We start from the raw sequence: 22,189 nt of genomic DNA on the forward strand, positions 1-22,189 counted from the left end.
CAACATGTTCGTCCAATAACCGAAGGGTTGGTGGTTCGAATCCAGCTCTGTCCTAGTCAGTCCATTGTGTCCTTGGGCAAGACACTTCACCCTCCCTGCCTCCAGTGCCACCCACACTGGTGTATGAATGTTTGGTGGTGGTGGGAGGGGCTGTAGGCACAAATTGGCAGCCACGCTTCTGTCAGTCTGCCCCGGGCAGCTGTGGCTACAAATGTAGTTTACCACCACCAGAGTGTGAATGTGAGAGTGAATGAATAATGGGTCAATAATGTAAAGCCCTTTGGGTGTCTAGAAAAGCACTATATAAATCCAATCCATTATTATTATTATGTAATCCCCAATGTGGTAGCGCACCATCTACCTGGAAAATGATGGTTGGTTGAAGATCATCCAGTTGTGGTGACACATATTCAGTCAAAAGTTCAAAGTAAACATTTGCAGTAATTGATGTCTCGAAGAAAAATAGACCAATGATTCTATTGCACATGATCCCACAATGAGATTAAAAACCTTGATAACCTTTGAGTACATAGAATAAATCTGATTAACATCTCTTTGCTTTTGTAATAAATTGTTTAAACTGTAAAGAGACTTTGTGGACACCTGGTCTTGATGAGATATTTCAGCTGATACTGGGCTAGATTTAAACATTAACAAGCTACAAAAATGGATTGCATGATGTTCCAGAGGTACAAAGGGGAGACTTGGATTTAGGAATATCAATATTAAAGTCTTAAATAAATCCTATTTATTGCTTTTACTTGGCACATACTTTATAGTTTATTTCATTTAACCCATAAAGACCTAAATAGCCACCGGTGACCAAAACCATCTACTGATGTAACTGTTTAATACCTGTTGATCCACAAATCCTGTCAATACGTGTAAATAATTGGTGTAAAATACAGTTTGTTGTCATTTCATGGTCATCAGATATGACCCATTTGGACATTCAGAGACTCTGTAGTGAACGTGGACACACCATCATCTTCTACAACATTGATTCACTAGTAAAACCCATGGAGTTGGATCGATGTCAGTGGATGGACACACTGGGTTTATGTTCAGTTAATGATGTATTTTACTGAAAAAGTCACGTTTTCTTCAGTTTTCTCTGTTTCTGATATAATAACTCTCAACTTCAATCTAAGCTTTAATGAACATATACATGATCAGCCGGTGAAATATAGGAAAATACATGATTCATAATGAAAAATATGCAAAATACAGAAATGGTGATAAATCACTCAAGAAAGGTAAAATGTAGAGAAAAATTCACAAAACTAGCACTGGGTCTGTATGGGTTAAATTTCAGCATTCTAACAAACACAACCCCATTGGTAGATATTTTTGCTTAATACAATTATGTACAATTAAACAGTTTTATTTAAGAATATGTGGCTTCTTTCTACTTTTTGCAGTCCAAGTGTTTTTACTAGCTCTCATATCGACTAATTAATAATGTTTGCTGCCCACAATTCCAAAACATTAATATGTGAGGCCAACACTCCATTATTTATAATTTTATCTGTCATCTACAATTCAGTAAGGGCCTTTGTTGTATCTAAACTTCTTCTGTTGAGGCAGAAACTGTAAGACAGTGGACTACTGTGCTAACACATCCCACCTCCAAAACGTCTGCTATCAGCTGATGAGTAGTAAACATACTCTAAGCTTTCACTAGAGTGCTGTAGCCATAACTGGACACTCAGCCGTTCAACATTTCAGAGCCTTGTTAGAGAAAATGGAAGGAAGACAGAAGGTAAATGCTGCACAAAGTGATAGGAAATAAAGGCCTTGTGAAGATGATCTGTAAGCATCAGCAGAGTGGAAAAGGTTGAGATTTAAGCAGCCGCTGAACCTCCTGTGCTTTTAGAAACTTACTCCACTTTCTCCTGAATAATTAATGCAACTCAAAATGCTGGATTTGACTCTATGTATAACTAGTCTGTGTGACTGAAATTATTCTAAATGTGAAAATGTCCTGGTTCTACATATTTTAAAAAGCTATGATTAAAAAAATACTGCAGTACATATTCCAGCTTACAACAGAAAAAAAAAAAAATTGAGAAAATGATTAAATATCTTCAGGAATCTTTAATACTGATAAGACTTTTTAGAAAAATCTGCTTTGTTTTGTTTCCTAGCATTCCTGTGTATTCATGGACGGCTCAACGATTTCATGGATGCATGGATGAATGAGATGGATAAGTAAAATGTCAATAAATGTGCATGAATTACACACAGGTGGATGAACACTAGGAAAAAAAAGACAAACAAAAGCCACAGACTGAATTGAGCTCATCAGCAAAGTTAGCAGGCAATCACTCTACACACTATTAATCAAGCTCAAATTATTAAAAGTCAGGATCAAAACAACAGATTGAAGACATCTTGGTTTCTTGAGGCGATCCAAGTGAAACAGGATGCCACAAAAGTATTGTAGGTGTTAAACAACAACATGTGAAAAATAGCTGCTATTATATGAGGGAATGTTAACCCTTTAAACCCTAAGCCTAAAATGGTCTGCCTGGACTTTTTTCCTTATTTTGACAATAAAAAGTTTAGAAAATATGCTGTGAGTGAGTCTGTTTGCCGATTTTTCCAGATCTTTAAAAATCTAGCAATCAATTTACTGCATGTTATAATATTGCTAAAATAGCTTATTCTCCAGCTTGTACTACAGGCATGAGTTAAGTTACTGTAATGACCCAATAAGGCCTATAAAACGCAACGTCTCAGGTTTCAGAAACTGTTGGAATTTTTCCAATTGCACAAACAGTGAAAGAGTTACAGTCGTCCAAACTACATATGTGCAGGGTGTCAGTGATGACACATCAGGTTTTAAAGAGTTAACACAAAACAAATACTTAAACCAATGTAAAATTTGTAAGATTTAACAGCAAGAGGATAACTCAGGAACCTGCTGTTTCCACTACTGTTTCAGTGTTATCACTAGGATAAACAATAAAAACACACTTTTGAGACATTTGTGCACTTTTCAAGGCTCTTCAGGTAAAAATTTGTTAAAACTTGTTAAGGCATTTATGGTTTCAGCTTTTTCATTTAGTGGCAATGCAAAAGGTTAGTGCTGTAAAGTTACAAATTTGTGCACCTTTCTGACCTAGGAAAAGTATTTTTCGTCGACAGAATGCATGAGGTATCCAGTGGGATAATTGTACAAAGAGCAGTGAAGTGGTGGTGAGATGCGACTCAGTAGGTCAGTACTTACTTTATGTAGTAGGGCACATTATTTGGGGAGACACCCTGCTCAAAGGGGCTCTCTACAGATCCTGCTGAGACAGAAAAACAAGGGTCACAACAACTGTTTAAAGTGCCTGCAGGCTATTAAACTTTTAGCAAACACATTTTACAGCGGGAACCACATCCTATAGGTCTAACAAAAGCACATTTATACAATGACTGTCAAGAAAATGTGCATACAGCACTTGCAAAAACAATGTGTAGTGAAAAGTTTTCTTCAAAGTAATATACATGATAATGAAAAACAGCAAAAAAACAAGAAATATTGCTAATTATCTCACTTATTATGCCCACAAGAGTTGGCACACCAACCATTAAAGCAAACTGTGCTTTCTGGGAATTGTCAGCACAGTTGGAATGCATCTTTGACCAATCAGATCTCTTGGCTGAAAGTACCCGCTGTATAAGCATTATTATGCCCCACGGGTGAAATTTGCTGCAGTTAAAAACAGAATGATGCATCATGGGACAACTGCCAGAACACATGCTGTTTATATTAACATAGCAGTGAGATATGAAAAACGTGTACATCCTCACTGCTCTAACATCATCATCCGAAGCGCCATCACCATCCGTTATTATAACCCCATCAGCACCTCTATCTGTCCTGCCGCACCTATTAAGGGTCCATTATCAAGTCCCTGGAACATTTCTGTGTGAATGAATTTGACAAAGTGAACACTGTGTCTCATCCACAAAGATGTCATTTTACCCACAAGGTTTATTTAATTGTACATTATTTCCCCTGATACTGTGTCTTGTTATTTAATGTACATATCTGTATTTATTCTACCATTTCATGCACCATCTCATGCTATTTAACCACTTCATTAGTGCCAGAAGTGTCAGCTCCATGATTTATTTATTTCTTTTCTTCAATTTGAAGAAAGACTTACATTCCCCTGTGCTTCTTATTTTTTAATCACTACTTCAGGCATATGTTTGATGTTTTGATCTTTTTTTAACTATAGGCTTTAATTAAACTGCAATCTAACTCAACATGAGAAAGTGGCTCTAGGTGGATATCCTTAAATGAGTAGTCATTCCTGGACTCTTCATTAATCTGCAGTGTTAAATGTTTTCCGACGGTTACTGTGCATCAGCGAGGAAAGAATAACCCGGACCAGTGTGTTTAATCAATGCAACAATCAGTGAAAGGCTAAAATCCATATTCTTTCATCCTTTCAGCCTGTGATATGGATGAGAGATGTGGTCACTTTTGTTGAAGAGTTATTGGAAATCAGCCATAAAACTAAAAACAACAACAAAAAACACAAGCTGCATAAACAGATCGATCAGTCAAATGAGTCAGAGTCTTAACACACTCTCTCATGCTTATCTCTTATTCAGTCAGTTAGTGACCTGTTGACAGCGGCGTGCTGTGTGTCACTCTATTTATCTCGCCAACACGTCACTTATTGAGTGCCACCAAGTGAGCGAAAAGAAAAGCTGGAGGATGTCTGTGCCTTCCACATTTTGCCTTATCTGCTCACCTCCAGAGTATCTTGTCAACTGTCACCAGGCCTGATGGAACTTGTACATGTAAATGCGAGTGTTTGTGCATTTAAGTGTGGATTTTACTCACCGTGCGTAAGGCCGAAGTCCCTGTGAGCATCTGTCAGCTGCTTCAGATGTTCTTTGATGGACACCTGAGGAAGAAAACACAGAGAAAAGCATTAAAGCAAGAAGGATAGATAGATAGATAGATAGATAGATAGATAGATAGATAGATAGATAGATAGATAGATAGATAGATAGATAGATAGATAGATAGATAGATAGATAGATAGATAGATAGATAGATAGATAGATAGATAGGTTTTCCATCATTTTATAGAAGACTTAGGTGCTGTAATGGTGTTTTCATGATGTTACTCATCTTTAATAACCCAATTCTACAGCAAATATGGTATCTTCTCTCTCCAGAGTGTTTCTGTTTCTCCAGCTTACAGGCTGTGCAAAAACACTTAAGTCTTATAATGATAGGGAAAACCCTGGATAGATGGATCGATAGATAGAATATACTGCCCTCTCTATTATTCATTGAAAGTTCTGTGTTTTAAAATCAAGCAACAGAAATATATTCTCAGAAAGCAATAATTTTAAAGCCACGAGAAAACTTTCAACACTAATGCTTCCTCAAAGTAATAAACTGCTTTATAATGTGATGAGGTGAATACACTTGGGGGGGGGGGGGGGGGTGTTTTTTGTGCTTGCATCACTGTGAACTGTGGCACATGGAAAAGAAAGATAAAAATTACAAGGATGGGTAAATGGAGGCAGAGGGAGAGAGGGAGGGGAAGAGACACAAAGACAAGCATGGAACAGATAATTGAATTTGTAGTGCAGGAATTAGAGAGGATGCAGTCTCCTGTGAGTCTCCTTCAGCTCTGAATGAGCTGTCTATCTAGATGGAGTTGAGATAATTGTGCCAAATCAGCACGGTGCTGTAGGTACACACAGAGAGGCGGGGCTAAGCCCAGTGGGGTACACACACACTTGTCTCTTGGCTCACAGATTCCCATCTAAACAGCAAACACTTAGCTTGTCATTGATCCAAATCTAAACATCTATTCTGCAGGCGGTTTTTGTTGGTACACAGTTTACAGATCAGCTATGCCAATATAGATGGCTCTGTACTGCTGAAATGTAAAAACAATGACCTAAACTTTGATGATTTAACCCTTTAAACCCTAAGTCTAAGATGGTCGCCTGGACTTTTTTTTTTTTTTTTTTTTTTTAATTTTGACTATAAAAAGGTTAGAAAATATGCTGTGAGTGAGTCCATTTGCTTGTTTGTCTGGAGTACTTCTTTTTTTTTTTTTTACCCCAAATCTTTCAAAATCTAGCAATCATTTACAATCTACTGAATGTTATAATACTACTAAAACCGCTTATTCTCCAGCTTATAGTACAGACATGAGTGAAGTTACCATAATGACCTATAAAGCCTATAAAGCGCAACATCTCAGGTTTCAGAAACTGTTGGAATTTTTCCTATTGCAGAAACACTGAAAGAGTTACAGCCATCCAAACTGCATATGCGCAGGGTGTGTCAGCGATGAAGCGTCAGGTTTTAAAGAGTTAAATAAGTCTGATGGACTGACCTCAAATACACCAATGAAGCAGAAAATAATTCGGTTTTTCCTCATTTTAGAAGATAATGTAAACCAGTACAGATATAAGATGTAAAGGCTTTTCTACCATTTTGTTGCTCCTCACCCAGAAACAATCAGTAGTAAGGTTGGGCGCTGTCGACAAAAATCCTATCTGTGTTTGCTGTATAAATCAAGGCTACATGTGGAATGTCACAAGCAGTTTCATTTACACAGACAATAATCAACATATAATATAAAGACAAGGTTTTTTCCTTTCTTTGACAGTATGAAACTCCAAAATGTGTAGCTTTAATAACCATGAGCAGGCCTACTGTAGATAGGTAGGTAGGTATGATGATCTTACAGGGTGGGGAAGCAAAATTTACAATATTTTGAGGCAGGGATTAAAAGACAGTGTATGACCAATTAGTTTATTGAAAGTCATGAGAATTTATTTGCCACAAGAAAATTTACATAATAGAAAATGTTTTTATTCTGTGTCCTCCTTCTTTCTCAATAACTGCCTTCACACGCTTCCTGAAACTTGCGCAAGTGTTCCTCAAATATTGGGGTGACAACTTCTCCCATTCTTCTTTAATAGTATCTTCCAGACTTTCTCGTAATAGTTTTGCTCATAGTCATTCTCTTCTTTCCATTATAAACAGTCTTTATGGACACTCCAACTATTTTTGAAATCTCCTTTGGTGTGACGAGTGCATTCAGCAAATCACACACTCTTTGACGTTTGCTTTCCTGATTACTCAAATGGGCAAAAGTTTCTGAAAAGGTATGGATAATAGTGTTAGGTATGATTATGACATTAATATATGTTTGGTTTCAAAACAATTGACGTAGTGTCTGCTGAGAAAAAACAACTAAATGTTCATTGTAAATTTTGCTTCCCCACCCTGTATATTGTAATGTCCTCTATGAATTAAAGCGCTGTCCAAGCTTTCAACATGCTGAACAGAGTGTAATTATAGTAACTCTGTTTTACAGGTACTTTTCTGCCACAAAACACAACCCTTGAGCTCTTTTGTGGTATTATGAGCAGATTAGAAATATTTTCAGCTGAGTCAAGCTGCAGTTGGTGGTCAGACATGACACATTGGCATGGCTTTACAAAAGAAATAGGTTAAATAACACATTAAACTATAATGATAAACATTTTGTCTGATTCTGTATCTTCTGTATCTATTATAGAAGCTCTTTCTGGCATACAATAAAGGTCTGTATGAAACTGAACAAAGGTACAAATCACAGAAAAAATAAATACTTTTCCCCAACTTAAAGGACAGTAAATGTCCATGATAGTGGGTCATACATCACAACATTTCAATAAAATTCTCCATCTTAACAGTTTATTGGGCAAGTGACTACTTTTGGTCATTTCTGCATACATTATAAGACATTGACAGCAACAGTTCCAGTGAGGACAATGAGTCAACAATCTCAGGTCCAATGTGGTCTACAGGGTCTGTAAGATCGACCTCTGCATGAACAGTGAGTGTACCTGCTTTTTTTTAGGTACCATGAAGTAATGGTACTAATGTTGCGTCGAGCCGACCAGCTGATAAATGACACGTCAGCAACACGTCGGATGACGCTTCTGAGGAAGACTGGAGTCACAGTCGAAACTGTCAAGCAGGTAACATCTAAAAACTAAAAACTATTCCTTGTCTGAACAAAAGAAAAAACTATATTTATTTAATGGTACTAATGTAAGGAATGAGGTTCAAAGGGATCATGTAGATGTTGACAGGTGTCTGGATCAGCACTTATGTTGTTGTAATGTTGTAAAAGTGAAGTTCTAATGTTCTAAAATACATGTTCCTTTTACATTACATGGGTTTTTCTTGTATTTTTATATATACTTCTTAGATCCCCCCACATATGGGCAAGGAACTAAATATGGTAAATACATAGACCTTGATTTTCTACATGACAATAAAAAATTTTGCAACATTTCACTAAAGTAATAAAGTCTTATGTCCTCCAATAACACACTAAGGTTGAAATTTTGCAGCATTTCTGAGTGCCCTATAAAGGGTTAAACAAGAATTAATTTTTTTCTACAGTACTGAGGATGTGTCTCAAAATCTTAGATTAAATCTTTCTAATCTGATGCATAATTCACAAAAAAAGACGGCTGGTGTTCGCAGACATGACTTGATTTTGGTACAAACACTTGCCAGATAGCTGCACCCTGGAAGCCGTGTATCTACAATCACTGATGCTTTTTGACGCATCGTTCAATGACCTAATGTTCCCAGGCAACACATGAACCTCCGCCTGGCATGTGGAGCTTTGGCAGACATTGATTAGCAACAGATTTTTGTTCCAGGAAGCAAAAAAGTGAATCACTGGAAGCTTAAAGGCATCTCAACTTTCTTTGAAGTCTTGAAGCTGGATGACTAAGATAGGTTATTATCCAGTCTGAGTGGACAGATTGGCTGATTAACTACCCAGCCTTTCATCCACAGCCCAATGAGAAGCTCCCGCTGACAGATTGTATGGGGAGTGTGTGAGTGATTCATGGTATGAGATGAAGAAGTGATGAAGATTAAGACAAAGACATGAACGTAATGACCAATCTATCTTTTTTTTTCTTTTTTTTTACACTTGAGTGTCAATGTGACATGAAACCAAATGATGAAATTACCTTGGAGTCCACCTCACCCACTCCATTTCTGCCTGAGTTGTTTTTCGTCGTATCCACGGTAACCTAATTAGAGGTGTACAAATGAGAGGAGTGGGACTGTTGAGGAGGAATTTATCGCAATTACTCAGAGTGCACTGTGCCTCCGTGCTCACCAATCAGCTTTGACCTTTTAGGCACAAAAGAACACTGTGAAAGGATTAAAGTGACCTGAACGTGCAGGTAGTACTTTCTCTCTCACATACACAGTCATGTCTCTATCTTTGTGAGGAAATTCATACACATTCCCTACCCTTTACCCATCCCTTCCTACCTCTCACTGTATTCTGCACTTAACTAGGTATGAATGTGTGAATGTGTGACTTAACTGAATGGGAGAGGGGTGTGTGTGTGTTTTTTGTTTTACCTTTTTTTTTTTTTTTTTTTACTATTTAAATATCTTGCATTGTGTATTGTCTCTATAAAGCACATCAGAATTTTGTCCTATATAATGTGTTTACACAATGACAATAAAAAGAATCACGAATCTTAAATCTTGAGGCCCTTAACTATCACATCCTCTAATGTAAATCTGATTCTAATCTTACCTCTTACCTTTAAAGAATTTTTTTACTCTCAACATTAAACCTATGGGCATATTGTAATTCAAGCAATCAAGTACAGATTAAGATAGATCCACTCTCAAACATAATAAATGAGACATTAATACTGGACATCATCTGCTATGAAATTAGAAAAAGTAAAAAAAAAAAAAAAAAAAAAAAAAAGAAAAGGTCAAATTTACTGTGGAAAAATGATGCCAAAATGTCTTAATGATCATTTTAATTTTATTGTGACTTAACCCTAACCATAAACCCCTGAAACAACCTACCTCCATCATCACAACCTTTAACATATATGTAACCTACACCCAAGAACATCTCAGAAGATCTATCTTATAGATTTCATGGGTGCATCTAAACTTGTTAACATCCTACATTTCGGTTTAGTCTTGAAATTTATATCTTTATCTTTATGAGCCATATTCTCCTATACAAAATTCAACTTTTTAACTCTATATGCATATGCAAATAAACCTAAAACATATACCTTATCTAATAACATACTTCATTGGAGCCTGCATTCAAGAGCCAAGTCACCAAAAATAATTGCAAACAGATTTATGTTCTCATAATAAAAAATACCCAGACCTTACACACAATCACACACACACATCTATTCACCACCCTGCCATTAAAAGTGATGCCAAAATTCCGAGGCAAGCATGCTGCTTCATATCCACCACCTGCACTGGGAACTGACTTTTCAAATGCTGGCAGTTAAATCCACTTTTCTGTCCAAAGGAGTAATTTAATTCTCTCATTAAAGGAATATTCATAAAGCCCCATGTATGTAAATGTTAACAGAGAGACCAGATCTATTTCAGGAACATTATAAATCTTGTAACTGACCAGGAAACACCTTAAAATTTAAGTTTCTTCTACAGACATAAATAGCATCGATCTCACTGTCTATTTATGTACGCTAGTGACACTGATGTTCTCACCTTCACCATAAGACAAAGGTAGGAGTGTGTGTATGTGTGTGGAAGCATCTGGTCAGGTGCTAACTTCAGAGAGACCAGCCGTCTGGTCCCGTCACCGTGGCGCCCATCTCCTTCCAGGACGCTGCGGCATTAGTTGGTCTCTCTGGCAGCTGATTGGCTGTATCTGTCACCCCTGGTAACAATCACTGTCTAACTTCCAGCATGGCTGCCACTGTGTTTATTGAAACTGATAGAGGTGCACCCTGTGTTGCCTCTGATCACCAACACAGTGTGTGTTTGCTCCTCATTCTTATTTTAGCTTTTCCATTAAGTAACACACACACACACACACACACACACACACACACACACACACACGCACACACATACAGGTACTGTGCATATAGGCAGACACTTTTTCAGGAGGTGTAAGCTGAGCCGAAATGATTGCACTTGACAGGTTGCTTATAAGGTATGATAAACACAGCAGGAGTATACTGTACAAGATCATTATCATTATAATCAACTTGTATGACATTTACTACAATACTACATGCAAAGTTAAAAAAAAAAAACAACTTTGTGGGACTGCAGATGGAAAGTAGCCTGTGGGTAATTCTGGCATATTTGGATGCTTCTATGAAACTGGTACCTAAGAACAGGACATGGGGGCAAAAATTCAAACCAGATGTAGACTAATGTTATGAAGCAAGTTTGGAAGCACTTTGGGTCTATTTTAAAAATAAATACTTACTGAGATAAAAGAGAAACAATTTTTCAGATAAAATACATTTTTACATTATATTTAATATAAAACTCTGCATGTAACATGGTTAAAAGGGCATGAAAATTACATACAGTTATTTTTTTTAATATCTCTTTATTCTCTCACAGGTACATTTTGGGAATTGAACTGATTATGCAAGGCAGAGTATTTAAAAAAAATGGCCGCTGTTGCAAAATCATTTGTGATTTATATGTGGTTAAGTGGGCAGGTTCTGTATGTGGATACCATAGGTTACACACAAAACCTGGATTTAGACTGTGGATTCATGGAAAACCTGCATGTCTAGATTAAAAAAACCCTAGGATCATCAAATTTAACATTGTCTTTATTCATACCACTATATAAGGCCATTTCAAGCAATGTTTTCAAGATAAAATGTACTGACACCAAGGTAGTTTTTCCTGTCCCAATTTTGGTCCTATTTTTGGTCCCAATATTTTAGTAAAAATTCATTAATTTTGGGATGGCTCAGAGGATACTCAGAGTACACTTTTTTTGCATTTATCTGAGGTCATCATTAGGTACATCCTGGGTGGACATCCTACTACAGGGGTTGGACAAAATAATGGAAACACCTTCACCTCAAGATGATAATGCCCCAATCCATACAGCTAGAATTGTTAAAGAATGGCATGAGGAACATTCCAATGAAGTTGAGCATCTCGTATGGCCGGCACAGTCCCCAGACCTCAACATTATTGAGCATTTATGGTCAGTTTTAGAGATTCAAGTAAGACGTCGATTTCCACCGCCATCGTCTCTAAAAGAGTTGGAGGGTATTCTAACTGAAGAATGGCTTAAAATTCCTTTGGAAACAATTCACAAGTTGTATGAATCAATACCTCAGAGAATTGAGGCTGTAATTGCCGCAAAAGGCGGACCTACACCATATTAAATTATATTTTGTTGATTTTTTAAGGTGTTTCCATTATTTTGTCCAACCCCTGTATATAATACATGTTCTGTGTCCCGTCGATGTTGCAGCACAGGAGGGCGTTTGTACAGATTTTCCTCAGCCTTCACAGGCCTGATCGCCGCCAAACTCACCAAATGAATAGAAACATTACCTGACTATCTACTATGCACAATTTTATGTCTGTATTCAAATGTTGTGAGGTATGCTGGGTGATTTTACCCTCTCTCTACTTTGAATTCTTCATCCCTGCCACCATACTCCATTTTCGGGAAGTGGTTATGCTGCCGTTCATGAAATTTCTACTGCTAGCAGATGATGCTACAATGTGAAGGCTGCAGTTCACTACCGCTGTATGAAATTAATCATGCTTGATAGGCCAAACAAATACATGCTCTTCCCTTCATGCCTCACATGTTGGCTCAAATTATTACCTGCATAATGCATGATTAAATGGTAGTTTACAAATGGATAGTGGTGGCAGACAGGTTCTACTTATCATGCTATTGTACAATGGCACCACAGGTACAATGCCGCTAGTACATCTAAATTTCTCTTTTATTATTGGGTCTAAAAAGCTGCCAAAGTGCCAGGTGCCAAAATGTACCCAGTTTCATAGAAGCACCCATTTGTATTTACATGTTCATTAATATGCACTGTCCCTTTAAATAAATAATAAAGTAAGTAAAGTGGAATTACTGTACAAAATATAGCATGAAAAAATATAAAAAATACAAGACTTTATATCAGTGCTGCAAAAATAATTTAATTAATCAGTTAGCTGTTAACTATAAAAGTTATTTGATATTTTAATGACTGATTAATCAGCTAAATTAGAAAAAAAAAGACAAAATGATGAGATTCAGTTCATACTTGTCAGGATCCTAGTGTTTTCTTGTGTTCCCCCTCCCTTTTGTGGGTGTGTGTCTTGTTTGTCTTTTCCCTGTCTTGTCTGTGTGTGTGTTGTGTGGAGCTGGGCAGAGCCGGAGGTCACCGCTCTCCCACATACCTGCCTTCCATCTGCAATCAAGTCACCTGCCTTCAATCAACTACTTCTCTCCTCTGTATTTAAGCCCGGTCTCCAGTACTACACATTGCTAGATTGTCAGCTAACCTCAAATGGTAGTACATGAACTTTGGCTCTGTAGTTTTTTGCTTTGCTACTTTCCTGTTTTAGTTAATCTGATTGCGCTCTTTTTCCCAGTTCCTGCCTTTGCCTGCTACCTCCCCGGACTCGACAGCCACCTTCATCCTGTTCCAGCTCAAGCATGTTTTTGAACAATCATTAAAGATTTCTGTCATTTGTACAAGTTCATCTCTAGTCTGTTTGTCTGCATCGTGGGTCCAGCTCTCACCAAACTTATAACAATACTCTATCACAGTAAACTGAATATCTTTAAGTTGTTGACCAAACAAGACATCCAAGGAACATTTTTCACTGTTTTCTGACACCTTACAGACCACACAATTCATCAATTAATAAAGAAATAAAATCAGGCTTGTTTATTACTTCAGTTTTAATAAGCTAGAGGGCAATTATCGATTACTTTTATTTTGCATCATTGTGTTTCTTTACAACGTCAGACAATTCATCAATTAATAAAGAAATAAAATTAGGCATTTCAGTTTTAATATGTTACAGGGGAATTATTGATTATTTTTTAATTTTGCATCAATGCACAACATCAGATAATTAATCAGTTAATAAAGAAATACAATCTGCAATAAAAGTTACCATGAGATGCAGTCCTACCTCATATATATATACACTCCATTATAACATGCATTAGTGGTGTTTGCATGACTACATTTCAAGTGTGTGTTCGTGTGCATGACTGCATGCATACCTGGAGCAGTCTCCAGCGTGTGTTCAGGTCTTCAATGCGCTCCAGGTTGCTAGGAGACAGCTGGATGTCAGGCGGACCGAAAGTGGACGTCAACTGGTTCATATGTGTTACATCATCTTGAATAGGAGCAATTTCTTCCTGGAACTCCTGCAACACACAGAAGTACACCCACATACACACACAATAAAGTCAGGTCATTTGTGTTTTGCTGCATTATTTACACTGATGAGAGGACAGATGGTCCTTGGTCTTGTTTCTCACCTCAACTGTTCTAACAGCAAGAAACAGATGCATCCATCATGTAAACCCCACTTTTTCTACTTGTTTAATGCTTGCTGATGTATGAAAAACACTGACAGGCTTAAGTAGGATAAATGCAATGTGAGATGCCTCCACGCTGGTTGGAACAGGAACACTAATGCTTGATAGATGCTTGGTGGGTTTATAAACCTTCCGATCAGCTAACACACCAGATTACGGATAAGGTAGCGCTTCTTTATTTATTATTTCACCCTCATGCAGATACAAAAATCACATTCTATGTTTTTTCAGATTTATTTGACAACATACTTGTGAATTAATCAACTCAGAATTAGACTTTTCAGGTTTCTGTGCTTTCCTTGATTATTTTTTCAGGTCATTTTTCAACTATACTCCCTACATTTTAATACAAATATCTATAATTTTCACTCCTTACATTTTCCAAACAGGCTCGTTACTTTAGTTTTAATACGTTAGAGAGTATTTTACTGATTATTGTTATTTTTGCATCATTGTGCTTCTTTACATCAGACCAATTTAAAGCTAAATATAACAACACAATTACATAAAGAATGTCCCTCTCTGTAGCCATCATTACATTTCATAATAAACATAATGAGATTTTCATCTTGTTAGGTAAAATATGTGTGAAGGACTAGATGAAATGGTCACAAAATGTTCCCCCTTCATAGACAGTTCACAAGTTTAAAAAAGTTTTTCTTTGTCAACATAAAGTCAAATGTGGTATGTTTTATTTACCAAAACCTATGTACTATATAACAAGTTAACAACAACACAATATCCACAATGATACTGTCAAATACACATTTAGATTTTTCGCTGCCACAAAATATCCTGAGGAAGGATCTCAGTTCTGTGTTTTAGGAATTATTTATGATTTTCATAAGGAAAAGACTTGATTAAGAGAATGAACTAGATATGGTGCCAAACTCTAACATAACAAAGTGAAACAGACACAAAAACAAACATTGAACCCCAGAGAAAAGGCATCGTACTGTTTTTATTACTGTTGGTGATATGATTCAAAAGTGATTAGCTGAAGTGATGTTAATGCTCATCATGTTGTTTTTTATATGAAGCTAGAAAGGATTAATAGACTTTGCGTTATAGTTCAGTTCGCTTTGCACAGATATACCCAGAGGAAAAGTCCTTTAAATGCTAGTTTTTATTTCTATACATTTTCCGCACTTGTACTTCTTCACTTTTACAGCACTAAAGAAGTTGAATAGGTACTTCTACTTTTACCAGAATCTTTTTTTGCACTTCTGCTTGTGTAATGAATGTATGAACCACCAGTGATTGAACCAAGTAGTTGCATTAAAAAATGTAAATGCTGCTCCATTTTGAAGTAGAACTCAATCTGACCTTGACCCTATCAATGTGCTCCGGTAGTGAGTCGATCAGCAGATCTCCCACGGGTTCCCATGCCTCCTTCACCATCTCCGCCTGCCTCAGCTGTCCATCCAGCAGGTCCTCCGCCTCCTGCAGCTCCATCAGTCGGTCCAAAGCCAACTCCAGCCTCCGCTGCCAGTCGGCCGCGTCGGCATTGAGCCGGTCCCACTTGGTTATTACGTCATCAGCTTCCTTGCGCAGGATTCGCCCCACATTTTGTGCACGCTCCTCCGGGCTGATATCTGGGAATTATGGACAAAAGAAATCCTGAAAATATAATTCTTCAAATAGATGCAGCAAATATGACTACATCATCCATATGTGATGGCTGTGGGGGTAAAACAACATAACAAGCACACTTCATGACCTTCCTTTTATTAGTTAACACTGGATTTTAGACAAACAGATGACTACTACTGGAACTACTACTACTACTACTATGAATAATACTCTAAAAAACAGTATCATTACTAATGTGACCATCTGCCTCAGACACATTCAACCTGGATCCCCAAAGTACCCAGATACCAGTTCTCAACTGGTCTGGCTTTGGGAATACACTTATTTCCATGATTATTAAATTATGATAGAATTCAAAGCAACAAAATATATTTCTGAAAATCAGGCCAGAAAACACATGTTCAGTGTTTGCAAACTAAAGTCACATGACTCACATGAATGAAATAATAAAGTGAGTAAATGTGACAACTAGACATTTCATTTTGTACATCAAATATGAAAGAATTACAAAAAGGCAGTTGTTTTGAACATGTGACGTGAAATGAGTGAGGTTCCAGTTTTTTATACTTTAGATGTTACATACTTGGCTATAAATCCCTTTTTACTGTCAGTGCATGTAAATCCACATTAACACACTTATGGTCATATTTGTGGTCATTTTGCGTATGAACATCTTTCAATCAAATGCTTATTTTACCTGGTAACCTTCAGCGACTGAAAATCTGACATCTGATTGTATTTGAAAGCAATAAAAATCCATTTAAAAGCTTTTTTTCATCAGACACTTTACGTTCTCCAGTTGGAATGGCTGAATACTTGATGGTTTGTTTTTCTTGGAAATTACCATCCACTTTGTCCTGGAAGTCAAACTAACCAAGGTTTTAAATTCAATATTTAGTCAGGGTCAGTCCACGCCTTCCCATCTTGTATTTGTCCAGAGTTGTGACTGAACCTTGACTCAGAGACTAGATAATCATTAGCCCCTTTTACATTGCACTTGTGTTCCGGGAATATTTCACCTTTATTCTGGAACAACATCTGTGTAAACAAAATGGTGGGATCATTTGGTCCCACCTCTGTCACAGTTCTGTAACACCTCTGGAGGTAATAACAGAGCAGTGATAAAGGTGGAATCATGATTCCAGAACGCTATGTAAAATGAACATCTCTTGTTCCACAACCAACCAACATTTTGAAGACGTATTGTGTGTGCGACCCCTGTGGGGGATTTAAAAATGAGCGTGGGCTGTGTACAGTAAACAAACAGCTTGGTTTGAGTTTGAATTAAACTTAAAGTCTGCACTGCTAGAACCTTAGCATCTTCAGTTGTTGTTTTGAGAGCCAACACCGCAATGCTCGGGGTATTTCTGACATGTAAGTTATACATCACACTATGCACTGCGCTGTCAGCACTCCTTTGATTCCGGAATGCAGGTCTGATGTGTAACTCAATCAATGGTGGCAAAAAGGTCGGATCACCATGTCACTTTTTTTTCTGGGATCTCTGTGTAGAAGTGACTATTATGTTGTTGCAAAATACGTGTCTATGAGCAGCACCACACACAGAGGGTGTTCACAGGAATAAGAGTATGTTCACAGTCAATGTGGTTATGTTTTCCAAATTCTAGTTCACAAACATCGCTGCAATGTAAATCAAATCAAGATGATAATCCTACTATAATGCACATTCTGTGTCAGTCCCATCCGTGTCCGATTGATGTTGCAGCACAGGAGGGTGTTTGTACTGGTTTTCCTCAGCCTTCACAGGCCTGATCGCTGCCAAACTCGCCAAATGAATAGAAACATTACCTGACTATCTACTAGGCACAGTTTTATGTCCGTTTTTAAATGTTGTGAGGTATGTTGGGCGATTTTAACAGGGTCCCAGCTCACCCCAGACTGGGTCCCAGCTAACTTCGGAACGGGTCCCAGCTCACCACAGACCTTCACACGCCCGATCACCACCAAACTCACCAAATGAATAAAAACATTACCTGACAATCTACTATGCACAATTTTATGTCCGTATTCAAATGTTGTGAGGTATGCTGGGCAATTTTAGCCTCTCATGCTATCGCACAATGGCACCACAGGTACAATGCTGCTAGTGATAATAATAATAATAATAATAATAATAATAATAATAATAATAATAATAAGCCTTTACTTTTACTCCCTACATTTTAATTCAAATATCTGTTCTGTCTACTCACATTCTCAAAAAAGAGCTGTTAGTTTACTTTTAACACTATATCTAATCATTGATCTTTTTTATTTTCCATCAATGTATTTTCAACCTAAACATTAAAAATATATATATATATCGTAAACATATCCCTTTGCATAACAAACATACAATGAAAATTAGTACACAATTTTAATCTTTGTTTTTTCTTTCCTTACTGAAACTTTATACTGTATCCAGCTGGAGAAAGACATTTATGAATGTGATAAATACACTGTATTATATTTTTTGTATAATAGCAATTGTATATATATATATTTTTTTGCATGCTCAAAAAGGTCTTCAGGGGAATAATCTCGGTTTTGGGATTTAGGCATTTTTCATGATTTTCATAAGTTGTTTCATTAGTTGAATTATTTAGATATATTGCCAAACTCTAACATAACAAATTGGGAGAAAAGGCATCATGATATTTTTATTCTGGTTCATGATATTGATTTGTCAAGAGAAGCCCGCTCAAGTATTTCCAGTATATTATTTTTACATGAAGCTACAAAGGTTTAATAGACTTTGCATTGTATTAATATGACACAAACTCAGTTTGCTTTGCATAGAAACAGCCAGAGGAAAAAGCCTTTAGGGGCCCCAATGAACCAAATCTATGTCACCTTTTGGAACTTATTCTAGTTTTTCTCTTATCTGTCTGTGCTTGCATCAAAATGTATTTATTTCCCATTACTTTGGGCACATGCATGAACGTGATGCCAGCTTTGACAGAGGCAGCAGGAACTGATGAAACTGTTCATTTGAGAGAACAACTACTATTGATTTCTAATTTAAATGCAAAGCACAGAAGAAGGTCTACTCTAGGTGGATTAGTTGTGAAGTATTTCTATTCAGTACTGGCTAGTTAACATAATTCATTTTGATCTGGTTACCAGAGCAGGATGTGTAATGTACACATTATATTGTAACACATCATCTCACATCATCAGACTTCAAGGGAAGTGACACAAGTTTACCTGATCAATGTTCCTCCATTTCACTCTTGTGATAATTTTTTGTTCCTTTTCATGGTCAGAAGGACAGTTCTGCTTCATCCTCTAATCTAAGGGAAATAGTTATTGACATCCCCTTTGGCTTTGCATAATCTATGGGGTCCTACACCACTTGCATAGTGAACATACAGGATTAACCCTCTCTGAATGTTTTTACCAGTGCACAGCAGTGGTTATTCTCATAATTAACATTTTTGTTATAGACTGACCATTTTAAACCTTTAGCCCCTGATGTGTCTGTGGTAAGCATTCTGAATATATGAATTATTTTAAATATTCATAAAAATTCAACCATTTTCTCATTAGAAAAAATTCAAAATGTGCTGACTGAATAAACGTTGCGCTTTCCATAGACATCTGAGCATACTCAGTACACCCCCCGCTGCCTGTGGAATGGGGGGTAAAACGCAAAGCAGTGAGTCACACTGACTCGGTATAATAATAGAGGGTTTAGGCTTTTTTTTTTTTTAACACCATTGTCTGTCGTTTTTTGTTTTTACTACTGTTTGCAGTGGTTTTTACTGAGTTTTGACCATGTAACTGTACTGGGCCAAAATTCAAATACTTGTTGTTTCATGTGTTCCAGTTCACAGTTCATGTTCAACATCCTTAATCTCTTGATAATGTACATTCTGAGTGCCTTATTTAGTAAAAAACTGTCAAACTTCAATTCCTCTCTTTGTCTTTTTCTGTTATTCCACCCTGTTTTGACCCTAAAACACAGTAAAACAAAACCACTGAAGAAAAGGAACACGAGCACGTACTCACAGCAGCTTTTATGACACTGAAACAGATGACGATTCACAGAAGCAACATTAACCTGGAATCATGGCTCAGGGGTTAAAGGGTTTAAGTATTGTCTCACACAGTTACATCTATCTCCACACTTCACTAGCATCTACTCTTATACTGGAAAAGTTTGCCTAGTTTATATTTATTTAATCTGATTATGCTTGTCTTGGTCAGTGCTAAATACAACATGCAGCAGCCATATCCTTGGAAAATTTGCAAGTGTCCCATTGATTTGTGATATTTAACAAGACTAAAGCCAAAGAAAATGCAACATGTAAAAAGACTTTTGTCCAAACTTGCCATTTTCAGTGTGAAGTTTCAGCTGAGGAGCTGATCTTTCAAGAAGCACAGCAGAACACTGACAACATAACATACATTTTTAGGTAATGGCTACTGCCACAGTACTGTGGCACAAAATATCAGTTTGTCTATTGCCACAGAGCCAATCAAATGTCAGCATTTGTACAAGAGCCAGTCATGGATACTGTTACATAAACTCATTAGCCTCTTGTTGCCACAGTACTGTGGTGATATATGGTGCATGCTTTAAGGCATTCTTTTGTGCATTTTGCTACCACAGTACTGCGGCAATTGATGGAAGAAATGACAAATTAGTGATAGTATATAGTATAGAATAGGAATTATTGTTCTAAATGCTCTATATGTTGTTGTTTTATGGAGATGAGGCTGGAGAAGGTGGGCAGAGGTACATGTTAGATGCGGCAGTGTGTCGTGTTACTTCTCAGTTCTGTGTCAGTTCTGTGTCAGTTCAGTGTATTCAGTGCTATGCTCTGAATTCTGCACTCTGAACGCTGTCCCAGTGGCTGATTTACTGTATATCAATGTTGGTTTTACCTACTGGCGCCCTTGGCATCGTGCCCCCCAGTTTGAAAATCTGCAGAAAAAAAAAATTGCTGGTTTGACTGGGAATTGAACCTAAGTCTTCTGTATTGTAGTTTGAAGCATTTTCTATGAAGCTAAATCTCCACAGACTTTAGGTCTGACCTATTTGCTATGTGATTGCCTTGATACTTTTCAGGATGTAACATTTTGGAATGTGACAAGTGACCAGTCTTACACATGATATAACGAGGGTGCTGATTGGCTCTGTGGTAATAGACAAACTGATATTTTGTGCCACAGTACTGTGTCAATAGCCATTTTGATATTATTATTATTTTATTATCATTATTATTATTATTATTATCCTGCTCTGCACAGACTTACTTTTGCACCTGTTGATGTCACGCATTTGTACATTTTTCAATACCAGTTACTGCACACTCGTGACTTTATTTAACATTATTATTACTATTTATGTCATTTAGCCACTGAAGAAAATTTTGTATATTTTTCTCCCTTTTAATTTTATTTTTCTGCTGTATTTGATGTTTATTGTCTTGTGCTGCTGTGCATTTGAATTTCCCCCTTGGGGAATCAATAAGGTATATCTTATCTTATCTTATCTTATCTTACCTTATATTTCTTTAAGTTTAATGGGAGATTTTTTTTCCTAAGTGACATGTGAATAAAGTAGATTAGTTATGGTAGAAAAATATTATTGACAGTCGGAGAATGAACAATATTTTAAAAATTTAGATGTAGAACAAACTAACCTATGCAAAGCAATGATATTTATCCCAATAAACAACTATATTATGACATTTGTCATTATTGTTTTGTATCCCAGACCCCTGTTAGAAAAGAACACCCGAATTTAACATGTCCACATACTTTTATCTATATAGTGTATGGCTATGATTATGCTATGAAGCTAACGATATCCGTTTCTGGTTACACTCTTCTGAAAATAAAGAGATTTTGTTCATTATGAATGATGCATTTGTATCTACAGAGCTCGGAGTGACTCTCAACAGTCTGCATGGACTGGAGTTAATATTCCTCTACCCAAAAACCCCAGAATGAAGAAATGAAACACTGGTTCTAATGAGGGTCTTTGATGATTTGCAGGTCACCATAACAGAGGATCCTGTTCAGTTACACCACCACTTGTTATACAGTGAATGTGTGAGCAGATGAAAGTGCGATCAACAGCTCCTGTGATACTGAAACCTTGCTCTTAACAGATTCTTAGTCATATGTCAGACCACTTGGGCTGTTTGTGGGTTTCTTCTTTGGAAAACCAG

At 36.9% G+C, this 22,189-nt stretch overlaps 1 protein-coding gene across 13 annotated transcripts in view; it reads right to left on the reverse strand.

Moving 5' to 3' along the window:
* Positions 1–22,189, reverse strand: part of dmd (dystrophin) — a 348,302-nt gene that overhangs the window by 72,068 nt on the left and 254,045 nt on the right. For 9 of the 13 annotated variants that reach the window (XR_003937328.1, XM_030154571.1, XM_030154565.1 and 6 more), the window contains 4 exons: positions 15,741–16,009; positions 14,094–14,240; positions 4,850–4,913; positions 3,233–3,296 (listed from right to left, as the gene is read on the reverse strand). Coding sequence is in view for 12 of the 13 variants with exons in the window: in XM_030154571.1 (XP_030010431.1) it covers positions 3,233–3,296; positions 4,850–4,913; positions 14,094–14,240; positions 15,741–16,009 (544 nt within the window). In the remaining variant the exon portion in view is untranslated. The remainder of the gene's footprint in view (positions 1–3,232; positions 3,297–4,849; positions 4,914–14,093; positions 14,241–15,740; positions 16,010–22,189) is intronic. The other 4 variants (XM_030154578.1, XM_030154557.1, XM_030154534.1 and 1 more) reach the window with 1 other exon arrangement.

This window comes from Sphaeramia orbicularis, chromosome 2 (genome assembly GCF_902148855.1).
Source record: "Sphaeramia orbicularis chromosome 2, fSphaOr1.1, whole genome shotgun sequence".
NCBI classification, from domain to species: domain Eukaryota; kingdom Metazoa; phylum Chordata; class Actinopteri; order Kurtiformes; family Apogonidae; genus Sphaeramia; species Sphaeramia orbicularis.